This window comes from Magallana gigas, chromosome 7 (assembly GCF_963853765.1).
Source record: "Magallana gigas chromosome 7, xbMagGiga1.1, whole genome shotgun sequence".
NCBI classification, from domain to species: domain Eukaryota; kingdom Metazoa; phylum Mollusca; class Bivalvia; order Ostreida; family Ostreidae; genus Magallana; species Magallana gigas.
Window position 1 is genome coordinate 9,151,371 of NC_088859.1, and position 22,060 is coordinate 9,173,430.

At 31.6% G+C, this 22,060-nt stretch overlaps 1 protein-coding gene across 1 annotated transcript in view; it reads left to right on the plus strand.

The window, feature by feature from the left end:
- Positions 1-14,942, plus strand: part of LOC105345728 (receptor-type tyrosine-protein phosphatase epsilon) — a 40,232-nt gene extending 25,290 nt beyond the window's left edge. Inside the window, exons 9-26 of the mRNA XM_066067549.1 lie at positions 5,156-5,267; positions 5,667-5,749; positions 5,879-6,045; positions 6,135-6,222; positions 6,667-6,737; positions 6,933-6,969; positions 7,057-7,154; positions 7,276-7,404; positions 10,531-10,679; positions 10,759-10,894; positions 11,068-11,226; positions 11,345-11,438; positions 12,801-12,871; positions 13,183-13,317; positions 13,470-13,589; positions 13,685-13,833; positions 14,011-14,146; positions 14,329-14,942. Coding sequence (XP_065923621.1) covers positions 5,156-5,267; positions 5,667-5,749; positions 5,879-6,045; positions 6,135-6,222; positions 6,667-6,737; positions 6,933-6,969; positions 7,057-7,154; positions 7,276-7,404; positions 10,531-10,679; positions 10,759-10,894; positions 11,068-11,226; positions 11,345-11,438; positions 12,801-12,871; positions 13,183-13,317; positions 13,470-13,589; positions 13,685-13,833; positions 14,011-14,146; positions 14,329-14,400 — 2,006 coding nt within the window. The 3' untranslated portion in view covers positions 14,401-14,942. The remainder of the gene's footprint in view (positions 1-5,155; positions 5,268-5,666; positions 5,750-5,878; positions 6,046-6,134; positions 6,223-6,666; positions 6,738-6,932; positions 6,970-7,056; positions 7,155-7,275; positions 7,405-10,530; positions 10,680-10,758; positions 10,895-11,067; positions 11,227-11,344; positions 11,439-12,800; positions 12,872-13,182; positions 13,318-13,469; positions 13,590-13,684; positions 13,834-14,010; positions 14,147-14,328) is intronic.
- Positions 14,943-22,060: the final 7,118 nt, after the last annotated feature.

Genomic DNA, 22,060 nt, shown 5'->3' on the forward strand with positions numbered 1-22,060 from the left:
GTTTTTCATTTCCTTCCAGTGACGACCGGAAGTGACGGCAGACGTTCGGATATGCGTAGTACATTGCGGCTGGACACTTTCTACCATCCCTGAAAATTTTAAAGTTCTATCTTAAATACTTTTGGAGAAAACTTGTGAACAAGCAAAAACATAAAATCTTTAATATCTCGAGACCGGAAGTGACGACCAAAAAAATCCCACGTACTTTTCTTACAAATTTTGTCATAAACGAGATCTGAAAGTTTTATCAAAATCGGCTGAAGCATTTTTGAGAAAACGTGGGAGAAAAAAAAAAAAGAATAATAATAATAGAGGAAAAGAAACAAAGCAAAAACAATAAGGTCTTCCGTTGGAAACGGAAGACCTTAATAATAGAGGAAAAGAAACAAAGCAATAACAATAAGGTCTTCCGTTGGAAACGGAAGACCTTAACTAGATACGATCTCGTTACGAGTAACGAGTAGGTCTTCCGTTCAATTTGTTAAATGATACGATTAAAATATTAATGAAATTTCACAATTCCCCCTCAACCCCTTTCTTTCAGATAATGGATACGATTGTCAATATCCTTTACAATGCTTAACAAAATGTTTTGCTTTTTCACCTACAGCACATTAAAGATTTAAGATTGTAGTTCTTTAAAAACTCTAATTATGTCATCAAAGTGTGTGACAATGAGTTTAACAAACTGATATTGTTACGATCAACATCTTTGCATCTATATGCATTACAAAATCTTTATCGTTTTTAAGTTATCTGTAATAGAATTTACGACAGTCTTGGCCCCTAATTTAAGGGGACAACCCCTTTTTCTTGATTTTACACGAAAAGTCTTATAAATACTTACATTTTTTGTTCTTACACCTATCTTAAATTGTTATTCATTTTTGAGATACACATGTTTTAATATTTTAGGGGCCAGCCCTCTAGATCCTTAATGGGGACAGACATTGGTGTTTTGATTAGTTCAATCGATTAGAATCATCAATGCAGGCGTTTTATCTTCTACAATGCCTAACAAAATATGTTTCCTTCTCTAGATATAATGCGTCCAAGTTTTAAGTACTTTGGCCCCTAAAAATCCCTAATTACGTCATCAATGGGCGTGGCAATTATTTTGTCTGTTAGATATTGTTACGATCAACAACTTTGCTTCTATAATGCATTACAAAATCTTTATCATTTTTAAATTATTTGTAAAACAGTTTAAGAGTCTATTGGCCTCTAATTTAAGGGGACAACCCCTTTTTCTTGATTTTACACGAAAGGTCTTGTAAATACATACATTTTTTTGTTCTTACACCTATCTTAAATTGTTATTCATTTTTGAGATACAAATGATTGATTATTTTAGGGGCCAGCCCTCTAGATCCTTAATGGGGACAGACATTGGTGTTTTGATTAGTGCAATCGATTAGAATCATCAATGCAAGCATTTTCTCTTCTACAATGCCTAACAAAATATGTTTCCTTCTCTAGATATAATGCGTCCAAGTTTAAGTACGTTGGCCCCTAAAAATCCCTAATTACGTCATCAATGGGCGTGGCAATAATTGTTTCTGTTAGATATTGTTACGATCAATAACTTTGCTTCTATAATAGATCACAAAATCTTTATCGTTCTTAAGTTATTTGTATTAGAGTTTACAAGTTTTTTGGTCCCTAATTTAAGGGGCCAGCCCCTTTTTCTTGATTTTGTTGGAAAGAACTTTTGATTATCTACTACTTTTGTTATATATGTCTTAACAAAATATCAACTGATAAAAAGATGCAGATTAAAACGTGTGAAAATTTTGAAAAAAAGTTCGTACCCAATTTTCGTGCCCAGGCGAGCTCAAAGAAATGGCGCCACTGGCGTAAAACAAAATAAAAGTGCACAACTTCAGACTATAGACTACCTGTCATGAAAATTTCATAGTCATATCTCTGATAGTTTCTGAAATCAACTCTGCACAAAATATGTCGTAAAAAACTACAAAATGGCCGATAAATCGGTACCGGAAGTGATGACAACAAAAATTTCAAAAACATATAAAATTCAGATCATGACTCATCATCTATGAAAAAATGGCTGAAATCGGCCGAATAGTTTTCGAGAAATCGCGTGCACAAAATTTGGAAAAAATAATAAGAAGAAACAGTACGAAAACTATAAGGTCTTCCGTTGGAAACGGAAGACCTTAATAAGAAACAGTACGAAAACAATAAGGTCTTCCGTTGGAAACGGAAGACCTTAACTAGATCTCGTTACGAGTAACGAATAGGTCTTCCGTCCGATTAGTTTAATACGATACAATGAAATATCGATACTATCTGCCAAATCTGAAATCCTTGTGAAACTATTTTTTTTTTAATCTCGAGACTGGAAACGGACGAACGAAAGTGATTAATTGAAAAAAGCTAGTAGTTCTTGTACATTTGCCTAGTGTATATCACTGTTTATTATGCTAGATGAAACACCTAAGAAAATCTGTTATACTTGTTAAAAACATGGATTGTTTGAACCTTCCGGTGAGCACCGGAAGTGACAGTTGATAAAATTAAACCCGTTGAACACATATTCAATCAATTGTCTATCATTCATAAAAGATTCATGTCTCAATCACTTACAGTGACTAAAATCTCGCGGATATCAAATTTATAAAATGGATAGCTACTTAAAATATTTGATATAACTCACCAGAAGTAGAATTATATTGCTTATTTAACATTGTATAGTTCAAATATATAAAATCGTGTACTGATATATTCATTCCATGTAAAATTAACAAAATAAGGGGGAAAAATAATTTTTAAGTGCTTCCGGTGACAACCGGAAGTGACGACGAATCAATCAAAATAAGGTAAACCGTAATACATACTTTAGGCTATTATCCAACAAAGTTTGATTTTTCAAGTCGTCATCGTATTTGAGGTCTCGTGGAGTCATTTTTTTTTTGTCTCTTGACAAGGAAGTGGACAAACAGAAATTCTTAGTGAAAATAAAAGTTAGTATTTCATGAATATAAGACAACTGTACTTTATTGTTTATGAATTTCACTAAAATTGTCAAAGAAATAGTTAAACTTTCAAACAGCTTGATTTGTTTGAACCCTTCCGGTGAGGACCGGAAGTGACGGTCGACAAATTGAATGTAGTTTAACACATTTTTTCTATCAAATGTTTATCATCTTTCTTAGTCTGGTGTATTGATCGCTTGACTTTCTGACATCTTGTGGGTAAAACAGTTATTTAAAAAACGCTATCTGAGATATTTGAGATATCTCACCGAAAGTAGATTTTTTTTAATTTATTTAACATTGGATAGATGACATATGTAGGGATTAATACTTATACTTTAATTCAATATGAAATAAAATCAATGCAAAAAAAAAAATATTTTTAGAGTGCTTCCGGTGACGACCGGAAATAATGACGAACAAAACAAAATAGTTTGAAAACCTCTTCAACGATAGATCTTTAATCCTACAAAGCTGAATGCCCAAGTCGTAATCATTATTGAGACCTCAATGTCACAAGATTTTTTGACGCGGGACAGGAAACGGACGACAGGAAATGAACTTTGGAAAAAATGAAATAAATTTCTTGGGATAAAGTTTTGTTCTATCACTCCTGCAAATTTCAAGAAAATCTATCCACCCATCTCTGAGAAATCTTGTAGACAAAAAATGAGGAACAAATTTCGTACACAATTTTCGAGCCAAAGTGAGCTCTTAAGGATGGCGCCACTGGCGTAAAACAAAAACAATAGGCTCAACTTCAGACTATGGTCTACCTATCCTGAAAATTTCATATTCATGTCTCTGAAAGTTTCAGAGTTTTAGCACAAAATAGGTCGTAAAAATGAACAAAATGGATGATAAATCGGTACCGGAAGTGACGACAAAAAAATTATCAACAAGAAAATTATCAGAAATGTATTAAGTTCATATCAAGTCTAATCATCTGTGAAAAAATGGTGGAAATCGGTCGAATAGTTTTCGAAAAATCATCTGCACAAAATTCGTGGAAAAAAATAATAATAAGAAACAGTACGAAAACGGAAACGGAAGACCTTAATAATAAGAAACACTACGAAAACAATAAGGTCTTCCGTTGGAAACGGAAGACCTTAAATAACAATGTAAATTAAAGGTCACAGAGCTATAAAATTGGCTGGTTGTGATTAGAACTTCTAAGAATTTCTTTGGGATTAACATAAATCGAAAACAAGCAAATCAAGTTCTTATCTCCGTAAACCTAATTGACCCTGTAATAATGTTTTATTCCGTCTGCGACAGGCTCCCAAAGGTGATAAAACAGGAAACATACTGGAAAAAACGGAGCGCATTAATGCATATCATTAAGCAATGACAAAACTTTAACAATTTATCTTTTCACATCAAAACTTAAACCTTCCCAAGTTTTAATAGAAATAGCATGCAAGCGATAACATTTAAAATAATATATTTGACTTTTAGCGCCTAGAATACAGCTACATTGTAACACAATTTCTAGAAATATTAATTTGTGTATTTGAAATGTTTTGTCAAAATTTGATAGTCAAGAGACAAGCTACAAACAAGGTACAGAGTTGAATTTCTTTGTTTTGCAAACAAATTTCAAATCTTGATATTGTTTTATTTATGTGTTATATTTGTACAAGTTTTAATCAAATGTTGCTTTCTTTTTTCAATGATATTATTTATGAACCCATTGATAAGTTTATCGTGTTTGCCACAAGTCATTTTAAGTAAAGTAATTACCAGTTCTTTGACAGAACAAGAAATTGCAAATTCCTTTCATGAATTCCACTTTATTTTAAATTACATATTAAACTCAAACTTTGTTTACATAACAATGAATTCTTGCTTATGCATGTCGCTTGTAACGTGACTTCTAGCACTCAAATTTTAGTCAATCAATCAAATTAGCAAGTAAACTATTTTATGCATAAAAAATAAGAAAAATAAACGTTACAATAAAAGTTATAAAGGTTAGAAATAAACGCTCAAATCTGGTCTTCATCCCTCTAAACAGGAAAAGTGTATATCTATGTAAAGGACTATTCTGAAACTAAATAATGCTTACACAATGTAAAACGAATATATAAATAAAACTTGATCAATCACACGATTTAGTGATTAATACAAGAGCACTCTATTTGGATTTACAGAAACAGTTACACCCCTTAAAGCAGTTCCAACGAGCAATACAGGAGCAATAGCAGGAGGGGTGATCGGAACAGTTGTTGTTCTCTCTGTTCTATTTGGGATCCTATATTTTAGGTAAAATGATGCAATAACAGTCCTTCGTTTATTTTTATATACCCTTATTGATATTTATACAAATGAGCGGAATTGAAATAGCAATAGGGCTGTTCAAAGCGAATTGCTGGTCGCTAGCTAAAACTATACTTGCACCTGTAGTGAAAGGTATAACAAAACAGATGTTGATTGGAACTTGGTCAATGTAAGACTTGTTGGACCTTTAGACAAAAATGTTGCTCATACCTTTGATCTTTGGCAACATTTTTTGTCTTCTGGTCCAACAAATCATTTATTGTTATCGTACCCAGCTTATAACTGGTAATGAGAGTACTTCGACATAGGCAATATATACAAAAAAAATGAAACTGGTTGTGTTTTTCTATATTTTTATCAATCATAAACTGTTTTCTGTTTTAGGTGGAGACAAAATAAAAGTAAAATGTCCGACACATTAACGAAGACGGTTGAGTTTTCTAACATGGATGAAACATTAATTAAATGTACAATTACATATTTGTGGCTTTAAACAATAATTCAAATGAAGTTTACTATTTGTATATTCATAATTTTGAATAAAAAGATACTTCGACTAATAAAGATATATATTTCTATGTTTTGCAAATTAACAGCAAAGCGTAAAAGAGCTGACAAGAATGGAAATCATAATATCCCACATAGTGAAGAAACAACCCAGAAAATTGAAAGGAAAAGTAAAACATCTAAATCCCCTGTCATAGAAACTTTAACAAAGGCTCTGAATGGAACCCACAGCAAAAAGATGGAGGAAGAATATAAGGTGATTTGAATTTATTATTTAAACGTATCAAACATTATTATATTTATAAACAAATAATTTGGATTGTTATTGAGAGTACAATTTTACAGGCCATTCCAAGAGGAGAGTTACACCCATGCGTTGAAGGGAAAAGACAAGAAAACTTGTCAAAGAATAGATATACTACAATATTTCCATGTGAGTAGACAAAAGAAGTCAAACAAATGATGTTAGTGAGGATTGCGTTTTGGAAAAGAATTTTCTTAATAGTTGATCAATAGTTTACATGTGATTTTTTTTATGCATTTAAATGCACGTACATTGTAGAAAATTAAGAACTCCGCGTATTTCTAAAGTTTCAAAATGAATGTAGTACATTTCTTTGAACAAAGATTATGACTGCTTACTTTAAAGAACTTCTAATCAAAAAACAGTTATAGAAATAGTTTAGGAAATATTTTAAATTAATATTAATTTTGAAGGAAAGGCCAAATTGCTTTCTATTCAATCCGTGGCATCTACATGCTACTTTGATAAATCCAATATTCGATTATGATTCTTCAATACTGTTTTTAACTACAAATTTAACACCTTTTGTTTGACTGACGAAACATTTAAGTCTTTTGCTTTATGCATTTAAAGATGATCATTCCCGTGTTATTCTTGCATCCTCAAGAAATGAATCGGATTATATAAACGCCAACTACATTGAGGTAAATTGACATTACTTGCTTTACTTTACTGTATAATATATTGCAATATACTCTTGCTATTAACAAAGATAGACCGTAAAAAATAAAGCAAAACGAATTTTAGTGATATTCACGGACATCCATTATGTTTATACAGTTTAACACATGTTAATGCTCACTTTTTTGTATTTCAATAAACCACATATAATTAAATAGGATGTGTTTGGAAAGAAAGCTTACATAGCAACACAAGGTAATAAACACCTGTTTGTAAATTAAAATAAAGTTGAATAGTATTGCATTAATTGATAGGAACTAAACTCTTAGATTCTATAATCAGGACCAAAAAAAAGTACAATCGTTGATTTCTGGAGAATGGTGTGGCAAGAAAAAACACGAATAATTGTTTGTTTCACAAATATCAACGAAGCCAGTACTGTATGTATTAATCATTTCGTAATACATAATATATAATTTTTTCATTGTGCATGGTGCATGTATTTTGAGTGAAAGATGTTGCAAAATTTATGGTGTGAATGATTCTTTTGTTTTTCCTTAGAAAAAAATTGCAAAGTATTGGCCGGACCATAACGATACAAAACAGAATGGAGACATTACCATTCGCTGTCAATCAGAAAAAATATACGCTGAGCATATCTTAAGACATCTTCGAGTACATACCAGCGTTGTACGTAATTTTAAGTGTTCAATGTCTCATATGGAAGTTTAAACGATCTACTTAATAGTACAAATACAATAAAATTTATATTTTATTGCAAAATATGATACGTATAAAACCCATCATTTAAAATGGGAACAATAGCTTTAAACAAATGTTTCATTCGACAGACTTCTTCAGCTTTGATTTTTTAGCTCACCTGAGCTGAAAGCTCAAGTGAGCTATTCTGATCACTTTTTGTCCGTCGTCCGTCCGTCCGTCCGTCCGTCTGTCCGTCCGTCTGTCCGTCTGTCTGTCCGTCTGTAAACTTTTTACATTTTGAACTTCTTCTCTAAAACCGCTTATCCAATTTCAACCAAATTTGGCACAAAGCATCCTTATGGGAGGGCGAATATAAATTGCAGAAATAAAAGTCTGCTCTGTATTCAAAGCGGAGAAAACCTTGAAACTGTAAAAAAAGGGGGGTGCATTTTAAAAAATCTTCTCAAGAACTACTGATTCCGATTCAACGTTGTTTAGCATAAATTATCCTTATGGGAAGGAAAATATAAATTGCAAAAATTAAGGTCTAATTATGTTTCAAATCTGAGTTATTACGAAAATAATAATAAAGGAAAGGCGTGTTTCAATCAGTTTAATAGCTTCGGATTCGGCATTCGGTAAAATAGGTAGAGAAGACTTGGCCTAGGCAAAACAAAAGATTGGCAGTTATTAATCTGCCAATCTCATTAAAATTTCAGGATATTTGATGGACCAGTATATTTGTATTTGCTGTAAATATTGCTGCAAAATAATGCGTATTTGGAATTGACGATTGCCGATCTGCCCCGGCTTTTATTTTGCCACGGCCCAGGTTTGCGTACCCATTTTACCAAGACTCGTATTCCATACATCTAAAACGAGGTTCTTTGTTTAAAGCAGCCATGACATTATACGAAAAAGGGTCGATCTGACTATGATGAATTTGCTTGTTGTGCAACAGTTCGCGAATGAAGGGAGAGTTTTGAAACATGCAAAATGTATTTGTGCCGATTTTGTGAAGTAAATTGAGGCTAAATATTTCAATGCGTTGACAGTTTTCACACATGACGTTGGTGTTAGATTGTTCTGATTTTCGTTTCGTTTTCATTATTTATGCTTTGTAACCTGGGAACTATCGTCTGTATTTCGTGATTTTTACATATCAAATCAAACAGAGACTTCGGTAAATCAAACAGTTAACTGTTTACCTGCGCAAATTAAGCAAAATCTGATGTATCAAAAAAGTACTGAAATACAATTCATTCTATCGGTAATTCGGCATTATATTTTGCGTAATGGTATATTAATGCAATAGGTTTTGTTGAGATGCTCGGCATTTTCTCGAGTTTATTCAGTTTAAATAGAGTTTGATATCGCTGTCGGAAATATGTAGGTATATACATGTACATGTATATATATGATTCATTTCGAAAAAATAAATTGTGTTCTTTATTTGTTATAGTGCATGTTTCTTGTGTTTTATATAATTGTTTACAATTTCTATTTACTAACCATATTTGAGTGTTAAGCTTCGAATTATAAGCACGATACAGAGATTTGCTCACAATTCTATGTTTGTACACAGATCTTAAAAACTAAAGATTAAAAAACTAAAAAAAATTTCAATATTTATTAAGAAAATTTTCAAAGTCTCTTCTTCCAGAAACCAACTTTAACAACTTATTGCATTGTAAACTTAACCTTTTTTAGCTCACATGAGCCAAAGTCTTCTCAAAAACTATTAGGCCAGGAAAGCTCAAATTTGAGTGGAAGCATCCTCAGATAGTGTAGATTCAAGTTTGTTCCAATCATGGTTCCCGGGGGTAGGGTGGGGCCACAATAGGGGATCATGTTTTACATAAGAATATATAGAGAAAATCTTTAAAAATCTTCTCAAAAACTATTAGGCCAGAAAAGTTCAAATTGAAATGAAAGCATCCTCAGGTAGTGTAGATTCAAGTTTGTTCAAATCATGATCCCCGGGGGTAGGGTGGGGCCACAATTGGGAGATCAAGTTTTACATAGGAATATATTGAGAAAATCTTTTAAAAATCTTCTTCTCAAAAATGTTTGGCCAAGAAATCTCAAATTGGCATGTAACCATCCTTAGGAAGTGTAGATTCAAGTTTGTTCAAATCATGGTCCCTGGGGGTAGGGCGGGGTCACAATGGGGGATGAATTTTTATAGATAGAGAAAATCTTTAAAAGTCTTCTTCTCAAAATTATTAGGCCAGGAAAGCCCAAATTTGAGTGGAAGCATCCCCAGATCGTATAGATTCAAGTTTGTTTAAATAATAGTCCAGGGGTAGGGTGAGGCCACAATGGGGGATGAATTTTTACTTAGGAATATATAGAGAAAATCTTTAAAAATCTTCTTTTTAAAGAATTTTTGGCCAGAAAGGGTTTAAACTTGTGTAGAGGCATCCTCGGGTAGTGTAAATTCAAGTTTGCAAAATCACAGTCCCTAGTGGTAGGGCGGGACCGTGATGGCGGTTTGAATTTTTACATAAGAATATGAAGAGAAAATCTTTAAAACTATTCTGGGAAAGTGTTCGGTTCAAAACTCAGTACTTAGTGTGAAAGCAAAGGTTATGCAGATTTAAGTCTGATGAAACCATGATTCCCTAGAGAAAAATGGGGCCATGAAATGGGGGGAGGGGGGGGGTATATAGGAATAGAGACAAATCTTCTTACAGGTACAACAACAAAAGGGGCTTGGTATTTACCAAAAAATAAGAGGTTGATAAAAATTGGCAGATTTTCAATTTTTTTTAGCAAGATCTACTGTACTCAGTTGTCAAGATATTTTGATACTGTAATGCTAATTTGATCAGAATTAAGGCAATTGTTGCTCAGGTGAGCGATGTGGCCCCTGGGCCTCTTGTTTTTAAATTCTTATACCGAAGAAAAACACATGTTGGATATACAATATATTATTAAAAAAATACATGTAATTTTTTTGCCATAAAGATAAAATATAGAAATACCTACTGCATTTTTGTCTAGGTGAATGACATTTTACAGCTATTGAGCCTTTACTGGGTTTTTTTATCCTTTATAATTAACGTATTAGCATTATATAACTAGAAATATATCAATTTCATCATTACGCAGGACAAGACAGAGAGAGACGTGTTCATGTTTCACTACACACAGTGGCCGGATCACGGGGTCCCAGAACCACTCAGTCTAGTGGTGTTCCATCGTCACGTGATGAAAACTGCACAGGATCACCAAATAGGATACATTGTGGTACACTGCAGGTAACGTCTTTCTTTCTTATTTCTTTCTTTCTAAAATAGTCATTTAAGACAAACGTATGTACAAACATATCTTTTTCAGCGGAGGAACAGGTAGGACAGGGACGTTTATTGCATTAGATGCCGTGTATAAGGAAGGGGAGAGAACTGGAAAAGTAAACGTTCAACAGTATGTAGAAAAGATGAGGAACGCTAGGATGAACATGATCCAAGCAGAGGTTTGCTTGCATTATTGGAAGATTAAAATTGAGATTAAAAAAATAATAGTTTTAATTAACAAACAACGTTATGAATATCATTTGTCTGATATTGTATATAGCATAGATTGTTTACAAAAGGGTAATAATTCTTGTATCAACTGCTTGTACTATTTTTAACCTTTTTTGACTAGGATCAGTACAAACTTTTGTACATAGCATTACTCGAGTCCTTTAGAGGAAGGTCACACACAATATTGTCAGAAAAATTTCTTCAAGAATTTCAGAACTCTTATAGCGACAACCGTCTTAGAGATACTGGCAACAAATCTCCTATCGTCGTTGAGTTTGAGGTATTTCAGTAAATTCATATTTTTTGTGTTACTTAACTTAAAAAGTATTTAAAACAGAATCAGTGATACTGTAGTTCATTAAATGTACTTTTAATGATGATATTTAATTTATTTTTAGGAACTATCATCGATAAAAAAAGAATACACACAAGAAGATTATAAATCAGGTCGTGCAAATATTTCGACAAATTACGTCCCTAGTGTCTTACCAGGTATTTTTTCATCAATCATAATCTATATATTATAATTAGAAAATTAAACAATGCAATCTAAATATGAATTGTTTTAAACCATATTTAAGATAAAATAATGTATCAAGGTATGGCTAATAAAGCAGTTTTTTTAAGCATGATCATTAAAAAATACTTCAAAAACCAAGTTTTAAAACCATGTCAATTCCACGTGTTAGTTCCAGTCAAAACGATGTGTATTGCCTCAAATGTTTATTTTAAAGAGATTAATGCGGCTGTTCCTGGGACCTCCCTTGCACATTTTCACTGCATGTTTTTTACATACAATATATAACGTATAATAGTAATATTTGTATTAAATTGCCCTTCAAATATTAGGAATATTATTCAAATTTTTTTATAAATAAGAGAAGAGTATTAAAAATCCTAAGAAAAATTCTGTCGTCTGCACGTGATTCCTATGATCGATACACATGTAAACATTACTTACTAAACCGTTGGGGTTACACGGAACAGCCGTCAAAATGACATAGATTTTATCTCTGTAGGAGAAACAATATGTAGAAATACTTGGCTGTTAGCAGAATATATATAAAGTTCTTGTTATCGTAAATGTTGCAGGATAACCACCGAGGTCGAGAAATGTTGTTTTGAAATATAAAAGCCCAGGCGTTAGCTCGTACTTTATTTCTTAAATATACCACGAACGTCATCAATAAATTATCAGATCTTAAACACATTCTTAACTCGAGTCGATCATGAGTTTATGACTCAAAAACTTGCTCTTTATAAAAAAACATTGATAACACGGGTTAGTGTTCTTTAAAGCGATGTGTATTCCCTTTTAAGAAAGCTAATCGTGGCTGTTCCTAGACCCCCCCCCCCCAAAAAAAAAAAAACAACAACAACACGTTTTCACTGCTTGTTCATCCAAATAAAAAAAAACAGATTAATACGTTTATTATCGAATTCATTAAAAGAAATTAATAAAACAAAATTCATAAATAATTTAAATGTGTTTTTCTTTCATTGTAACATATATCGTCTGTATTCGATTCCGATCGATAGTCTGTGATCGATGTACTTGTAAACAATCATGCCGATGTACAAAATAGTTGAGCAAAACTTTTGTGGTTACGCGCAGCGGAACAGCCGTCTCAACCAATCAGTTTCATCTAGCTTGAAAATATTAGTGCCTACTTCGTCTATCTATAGATATACCGATCAGCTGATAGTCGGAGCTGTTAGTAGAATACAAATAATGTTCTTCTTATCATGAATATTGCAGAAAAACCTCCCCGGTCTCGAAATATTGTTCAGAAATATAAAAGCCGAGGCGAAAACTCATAGTTTATTTCTTAAGTATTTCTTTTTACCACACAGTTGAATGTTACCTTTGCTCGTTAACCAACACGAAAAATAAAAACACTTATTACAACGCAATCTCTTTGCAGGTATGATTTTTCTAAGCAACTGTCTAAATCATTTTGTATGAAAAATTAAATATTCTAAAAGATTAGATCGGTTTAAATTTTTATGAGTATAAAATAAAAATCTGGGTTTTAACAAACTCCTTGCGCAAGCTATCAAATTATATGCTCATTTATTATAATTGCTGAAAACATAAAAAATATTTCTGCTAAAACCTTACTGTAATATGTTAAATGCGTTTAAGCCATTTAGAGGAAATTGGTTGAGTGTTTTGAACAATGTTAATTGATTTAAGCAAATATTGTACTACTTTGCTTCTAATAATTGGTTGCAGTCATTTACAATACCTGACCGATTCATCAGTGCCCAGTTTCCTCTCCCTGACTACTCAGAAGACTTTCTGAGACTTGTGGAAGCCTACTACACTCCTACCATTGTATCCCTCTGTCCTTTAATAGAAGTGGAATCGGTATAGATTTTGACTATTTATACATAGTGAAAAAATATACTATATTGTAGGAACCTTCCAAATTTTTTTGTCACTTTTGAAATACTATTTTAGATAAATGGAAGATAAAGTTAAATAGAAATGGTTATGTGTTTAATGTTTTTCATTTTCAGACTTCTCTCTGGCTTCCAACAAAGCATGAAAGCAAAACGGTGGGGTCATTTATCACATCAATATCTGAGAAATCAAAGACTAAATCCATAGGAAGGACTAACATTACGTTGCAGCATAAGGTTTAAACTGTTTATCTATCTAACAATGTACACAAAAGTTGAAGTAAACGTATGATAAATACACTAGTCCCTGTGTTACTCTGTTACTTTTGCAGGGAGGTGGCAGCATGCCAGTTACTATACTTGAGTGTAGACAGTGGAATGAGAATGAAATCGAAAATGCCAGCATATTAGTTGACCTAATACAAGATACAAAGAAGGAGGAAATGGCTTATCCTGATGGAAGAATTTTAGTTCTCTCTAGGTTTCATATAGACATTGTTTATATTCAGCTAAATGTTATACCTTAAAATTGCAATGTAAATCATTTGAAATTTTAAAAAATCTAAATCAAAATTGATTAATACCATTTATTTACCATTACATGTAAACTAACATATAAGAGTACAGATTTGAAGATTATGTGTCTGTGTGTTAACAGTGATGGTGCCAAACGGTGTGGTCCATTCTGTGCTGTATTTAATGCCCTGGAACAAATGATGATGGATGAAGAAGTGGATTTATTCACCATCACACGGCAGCTTCAGACACGGAGACCAGAGTTCTTATCAAGTCTGGTATGAATTGTCGTTAGCAGAAGTTTATTTATAAAAGTATATATCAAACGTTAATCTAAATTAACAGTTTTGTAAAGAAAACAAGAATATGGTATATTATGTATGATTTTGTGTATGGTTGTAACAATCAGATAAAACAGATGACGTAACGCATTCGTAATATTTTTTTCTTAATGTTTAAGGAGGAATATCAACTGTGTTACGGTGCGGTAGCAGAATATTTACAGAATGACAGTGTTTATGCGAACGCATAGATGTTGTACTGCATGTGTTTTGTACACCGTGAAACATTTATCAATCAAGGATTCCATATTAATTAAATGGACGTAGGATGATGAAAATGCAATAAGGCTAGATTTTATAAAATGTTGACATACAAACATACAAGTTTTGAAGATTGCTCATTTAAGATTTGCGTACAGCTTATATTGAAACAAACTCATCAATCAAAAAGTTCGTTAAAACTACATGTATGATGATGATTGCAAAATGATTAAATGAAAAAACTTGAATGTTAAACATATATTTCTTTTTTAAATTTGCATACTAAGTATTGTAAATTCGGGAATTGAATAGTGTTTATTTGATGGTTATAAACGATTTATTTGCCTTATTTAAGTTTTGTAACGATGAATAATATCGAAATGATTCGAGTTTACTGATTGAGTAAATATTGGTATTGCTTGAGCTTTGTCAATTTAGAATTTTCGTAGTCTTTCGTTTTTAAAACAGACTTATGCTTCATTAGAACATACAATTTTTAAGCTTACAGTTTTAATAAAATTTAATCTACTTTACTGTTGTTTTCACTTTCATGAATAATTTAACAAAATCTACTTTGATTGAAATCTATTTGTGTTTGTTTTGAAAATTCTATTTTCATTTAGGTATAACACAATATTAAACACTGTTTCATTATTTCAAATGTTTTCAAATATTCTGTAATTTCATGAAATCAATGCTTATTACATAAAAACTGTTTAGAACATTAAACAAATCCAGTCATTGTCTATTAGTGCTGAAAACATGCTGATTGTTAAATGAGACGCGCCTCGTGTCTTTTCGTTAGAGATTGCATGCTCATTTACATTGATTTCCATTTCTATTCGCATAAAAAAGTGTTATTCACTTAAGTTTTAATATATTAAGAAGAATTTGAGGCCAATTTTGTTTTTTCGAATAATCAAAGGATTTAGTGGTCACTACTAAACCCTGTTTTAGTATAAAAAAAAAAGCAAAATAAATAAATAAATAACTCAATTTAAGCATTTGTTTGTAAAATAGGTAACACATAAACCACGACGTGTGTGCTAACAGCAACGAGATATTTCTCCTTGAAAATCAATTTTTTGACAATAGTTACCTCGTTTACCCAATCATGTAAAGATATATATTTCTTACAATTACACATGTAGGTTTAAGCAGGGTTAAAAGATATTGTGTACCCTTTTATTTATTTCCAACTCAAAAAAGAAGACAAATGTTTCAATTTGAAAACTCAGCTTTAAATTGGTCTCGTGATATCTACCTCTTTCCCTCTTTTAAGAAATTCATATAATCAAATAGAAAAATATTTAGATCGGAAAATATTGTAGTAACATGTAAAATAGAAAAATCCCAAATAAATACAAGATTCACGAAAGTAGACTGTTAATTTGCCGTTCCTTCTTACGCTCATGGGCAAAGGTGTTAAAACGTCATGTCTTGAAGAAATAAAACGATACTCAAATAAAAATAAAGAGATATATATGTAGGTTTTTTTTCTGAGTTTAACAGGTTCCACAATCGATGAAAAGTTTAATTTTAAACTATTTAACAGGCATTTTACTCAAAATGATATTTAAAAATTTAGCGCAAATAAAAAAAAAATATACCGAAGTGAGTCAGATTTTGAAAATCTGTTCCTTAGCTATAGCATCCCTTATTTTGATGAACGTTAATCGATTAATAAGAATATTGAGAAGTGTTTTTAATTAATTACTTACAATAAGGATGTCAATTGATTGGACTGACAGGGTCACTTTTTCTGTTTGTACAACTTTCATATTCCTCAACCTGCATTAAATACATGTTTACATTGGTATGCATGCATAAAATGTGCGTGGTCGTACATCATTATCTTAATTTATGCAAAGAACATGATTATTATAAATGTGCTTGGGTTCAAAACTTTTAACGCAACCTAACAGTATTTCTTGCTTGTTTACCGTTCATAATTACTAGCGTTTTATGGCGCCAGCTAATCTCAGCGAGATTCGTCGAGACTGAAAAATTTTTGACGGACGTCTCTTCCGAATCTCAGACCAGTGCCACACAAAGTGATTCGGGAAAATTTGCCCCAACTTCTGCCGGTTGTTATGTTAGAAATACGCTGAATTAAATCATCTGCTCGCTTCAACTTTTTACTTTGAACATCCCTTTACCTCCCTATCAACATAAAATGTTAGATTCCTACCGTTAAAAGATTTATATCCCACAAAATATGAACTTGTTTATTTTTCAATTCATTTCCACTCTCATTCACATCTCCAATGCTGAAGAGTTCCAGTCAAGGTCATAAATAGACCGTTTAAAAAATATGTCGTATTCGTAGTTTTACATAGAAAACTATTATAGGGCAAAAAGAAACTTTATAAATGCATTTAGATGTCAAGTTATTTGCCAAAAAAATAAAATATGGAATTTATAATAAATAAAAAGGAAATATCCGGTATTTATAACTAAACCTTTTAATTTTATAATGTAATATTCATAAAATGATAAGGTTGAAACCTTTGAGTACGACATATTCTGAAACAGGCTATTTATGACCTTGACTGGAACTCTTCAGCATTGGAGATGTGAATGAGTGTGGAAATGAATTGAAAAATAAACAAGTTCATATTTTGTGGGATATAAATCCTTAACGGTAGGAATCTAACATTTTATGTTGATAGGGAGGTAAAGGGATGTTCAAAGTAAAAAGTTGAAGCGAGCAGATGATTTAATTCAGCGTATTTCTAACATAACAACCGGCAGAAGTTGGGGCAAATTTTCCCGAATCACTTTGTGTGGCACTGGTCTGAGATTCGGAAGAGACGTCCGTCAAAATTTTTTCAGTCTCGACGAATCTCGCTGAGATTAGGCGCCAGCATCTACGCAATTTCGCCTGTACTTGAAATATATATGTTGTAGATATGAGAGAAATTTTCTTATTTTGTGTAATGCTAACACAAAGTAATCATATGTTAAAGTTATTTAATGTAATTTGTGGAACTCTCCAGGAGAAGAAGTGATAAAAGTTGGAAGTATGGCGACTTAGTTGTGCCTTCTTTACGTGGTGTTAAAGGTTTGATAATCGAGCGATCGACATAGTTACTCAGGGATTGTGAAAGACGCCTCCTTTAAAGATTTATGACTTTTTTAAAACTACTAACTAGAACTTTCTGTCGAGACGGTCATTCATAACCTCATCGGATTTCATCTCTGTGATGGTTGTGGATATCAAAGGTATAAGGAATACGATAAATACAGTGAGGTCGCCTTTAACGAATCACGAAGTAAATTCGCGTTGATAGTACGTAACCAAGCCCGAGTTAAATTCATAATACAACATTGTTTTATTGTACCATACTTGAATCATAACATCATATATTTCTTTCCCAACAACCAATGATTAATCAAAAAGTTATCGCTGTACTTTGATGGACGATGTTTTCTCCTTTAGCGGATCATTTTCTCCATTACCGAATCACGTGATATACAGCTGATTATTTTTTGTTAGGGACAATGTCGAAATATTTTTTTTTAGTTTTAATATGCTTTAAAGCATGGATAAGAAAAATGGAAAGGCTATTAATTTTTTTCATTTTGAGTGAAGTGTTCATTCTATTGAACCCGACAATTCATGAAAAAATAATAATGAATTCAATGGTAAAAAAAAAATGACTGCATGATTTGTAAACTTTGATCCACCAAATTATTAAAAACCGTTTAGTTTTTAGTCATCAATATTGTTAATTTTATGAGATACATGTATATGAACATCTTTTCATGAAATTACAAAAAAATATACAGTAAATGAATCGAGAAAAAAAAACGACATACGACATACGAGGGTTTTACCAAAATTGCATAGACACAGAATGATGAAGTTTGTGTTGCAACGGGTTTAAGTTATTTGCATTGAAATTATGTGTCGATATTAATTAAATACTGTAGTGTATCAGATTGGGTTTTCATAACATATATGTAAATTAACATATAGAAACTTGAATATCGCAAGGAAAATAACTCATCGAATAAGAATAGAAAAAAAAGAAGAAAAAAATGAATTTAAATTTCTGCATTGTTTTTTTTATTTATTCAAAAAAATTTAGCCATTCCGAATTTTTTAAAGATTTTTTAGCACGTACGTTAGAAAAGTTGAAGTTTGAATACACAACGGTAACTAATTTTAAAAAAGGTTTTAAAGGATCTAGAAGCATATCCTAGGGCGATTTTAAAGTAAACAACCTAAAATACACAAAATTGCCTAGAAATGTGTTTAGTGATTGTATAAGTTAAGCAACCAAAAAACAAATTTAAATAGTTTCATTTAAGGCTTCAAAGATGTATCTATACTACTATATTAAAATAATAGACTCGAATTTTTAGTCTTTAATACCGAGAAATCGGAAGAATACTGTCTTTTGTTTTATATATTTTAAACATCTTTGGTACTTGAAGATTACCAATTTGTTTTTATTTTTTCTCAGTTAAGCTTCGCTAATTAATAATCAACGAAAATTCCTCAAAAAATCCCGGAAATCACCTGGATTTTTTGGATTTTACAATCTTGCACTTGCGCAATACATTCACACTAACGGGATCTTTAGTTTATATTTGTTTCCACAATATCACATCTGCCTGAATAAACTCAGAAATGATAATACAAATACGGGTAAATTTTCATTGGACTTTCGCTATATATTTTGTTCATATAAATTAATGATTTCTTATGAGAGAAAGTATAAAATAACAAATATACATTTCAACTAAGCACTTACTTTCATCTTCGTGATGACAAAAAATATTTGATTACATGCAAAAATGTTACATTATATTTGTTAGGAGAGTGAAGATAGAATATGTTTTATCGTAAAAATGAATAATGTCCTACAGACCCAGTTTTACAAAGAATATACGATTACGTTGGTGAAAAGGTGTTGAGTTCTTCCATTCTATGGATTAAAATTTTTAGTTGAAAGGTATTTGCAGTCTCAAAAAGGTTTGTTGTGATGTATTTGACTGTTATTTGCAAGGCAACATCATTCATTAACTTTCTCGAAAATCGTTCCAGAGCGATTCTGCAATTTTCTGCTACTTTACGGGTATAAGTAAGGGAGGGGCTTTTCCCGAGACACAGTTAGGTTATTCAAACTAAGGAAAGTGTAGTGAAATTAATAGCATTATTGTAGGCTTATAGCTTTGTTATGTAAATGTCAATAATAAGGTGTATCGATGTACCTATTTCTAAATGTTCGATATGCAATGTCAACCCGTGCACGCACGGGTCAAAGTCTAGTAACTTAAAAAAATTAGAGAATTAAAGACCTTGGCTATACTAAATACACCATACATTATGGTGTAATAAGAAGAAATAGTTTAAAGTTTTATAGTTTAAAGTAATCAAACTTAGCGAGATATTATTGAAAAATATACCAAGCCAATGATATTCTTTTATTGTGTAAACACTTATTTGTGTTTCGTCAATGTTGTAGAAATTTAATGAATACGGCCATCAGAATCTTCACTTACACAATAAACTACCATTATACATCTACATGTATATCAATTCGAATTTTGAATTTTAATTATTACTTAATTGGATATTGAAATTGCTAATTGTAGAAAATGATGAATTTAATAAATTAAATAAAGTAGAGTTAATAATGTTTTTATAGTGCGTGTGTGTGTGTGTGTGTGGGGGGGGGGGTGTTCTGATAGTTTAAGTAGTTTGAAGTTTTTATATATGCACCAAGTTTTAATAAAAGAAATTTGCTGACACTAGAATGGTACGGTGCGAATTTTTAAATTTGATTTGTGCAAAAATATGAAGATATTAAGCAATATAAAAATGCTTGCATTTAATAATAAGTGTTAGATATCCATAACAACCTTTATATACAGTGAATAAGAATACAGAATGTGTTTGCTTTTAACTTTCAGACAACTATATTGAACAAATTTATGATAATACAACATCCTGTTTCTCTCTATGTTTTCCAGCATTGCGATCGTCTAGTTTGTGAGGAATTTCTTAATTTACCCTTTATGACAACTCATTATCAGATTTGACTTGCTATCCCCGTGTTAAACGTAAATACAAAGAATTATTTGAGAACGATTCTCTTTCTAATATATTGATATTTGGCTGAAATTTATCACCTTACTAAATGATCAAAATAACTTCCTGTTGCATTTTCAAGTTGATATTTTTTTTAAAAACTTACCTTATAAGATACAAATATGTATATCGCGCTCGCCTGTACAATATTGATGTCTACTACTAATACTGTGGTTTTGGGATATGGTAAGCTTGAAATTTGGAAAGTATTTATCAACTACCAATGTATGCACCTTTTTTTTGTGATCGGCTTCAGCCGATCACTATTGTGTCCATATGAGGCATCCAGCAAATGCTTCCACGTGCGCACGCATTCCGCTTGCATAAGTAGTTCTTATAAAAACTTGAAGCTTTGGTTTACTATTTATATAACATTTTACTTAGTTTTATTTCAATTCATTTACCTTAAGAGATGCAAACATACATTAAATACAGTTCGAACTGTTAATTCAAGAATGCACATTTTGTCTCACGCGTAAGAATTTCGATCGAAAGATTCATTCAGTAATGCAGTTGACCTCGATGATCTGACCTCGATCATAAGAAGATGCTCCATGAACTGACCTCGATCTATTGATGTTGCATAATAGTAGCTAGGAAGACGGCTTGATTCATAAACAAGGTTACGTTATAAAGCGACCTCAATAGCAAGTAATGATGGCACTCAATGTTTTTCAGTCGCGTTCAATTATTTTAATACAACTCTTTCTTTCTATACGTGTAACTTATGCACTTTGAAGAGCCCTACTCAGTATTCTGAAGAAGAAGAAGAAGAAGAAGATACATTAACATTTAATAATTACGTTGAAAAATAAAACTAGACAATGAGTTTACGAACGGCTTTCTCCAAATGTATTTCAAAATTAAATTTGTTGACGGTTTATAATGATGAAATTATGGTGTACAGATTCAAAATATAGTACTTTTTAAATTATTTTACATCAAACTAATGGTTTTGATTGCTTCTAGCTATCTATATAAAATTATTGCCGATCATTCCTTTAAAAGGAATACTTGATCAATAAGCCTATAAGAACACAATTCTGTTATTTTAAAACTATCAAGTTGTTGAAAAATATAGATTTAACAAATACAGTTGACAAAAAAATATGAATTAATAATTAGGTCAGAAAAAATATCCTTAGACAGGACATCGGTGTTCAAAGTAGCGAAGAGTATGGACTGCTTCTTGAACGGCAATTTTCAAATGTATCTGTTTGTTTGTCTGTTTTCTCTAAAGTTGTCTATACTATCGCATATACAATCATATTATCTAAGGGGAGATCTTTGCTCTCAAAACATATGGACACGTGAGATGGCTTCGCCTCCTATAAAATTTCTTCCAACTTTTAGTCAAAATTTGGATGCTATTTCATACAACGAATCAAAAGTTTGGCTATCAGAACCAACATTATATGTTTTCTATGTGCTTAAATCATATCTAATGCACTTTAAACTCTTTAAGGTCTTGGTGTAAAAACAAATATGTACATCAACAATTTATTAACAGATGATTTATCAGTCAACAAGAACACAGCTCAGTATAA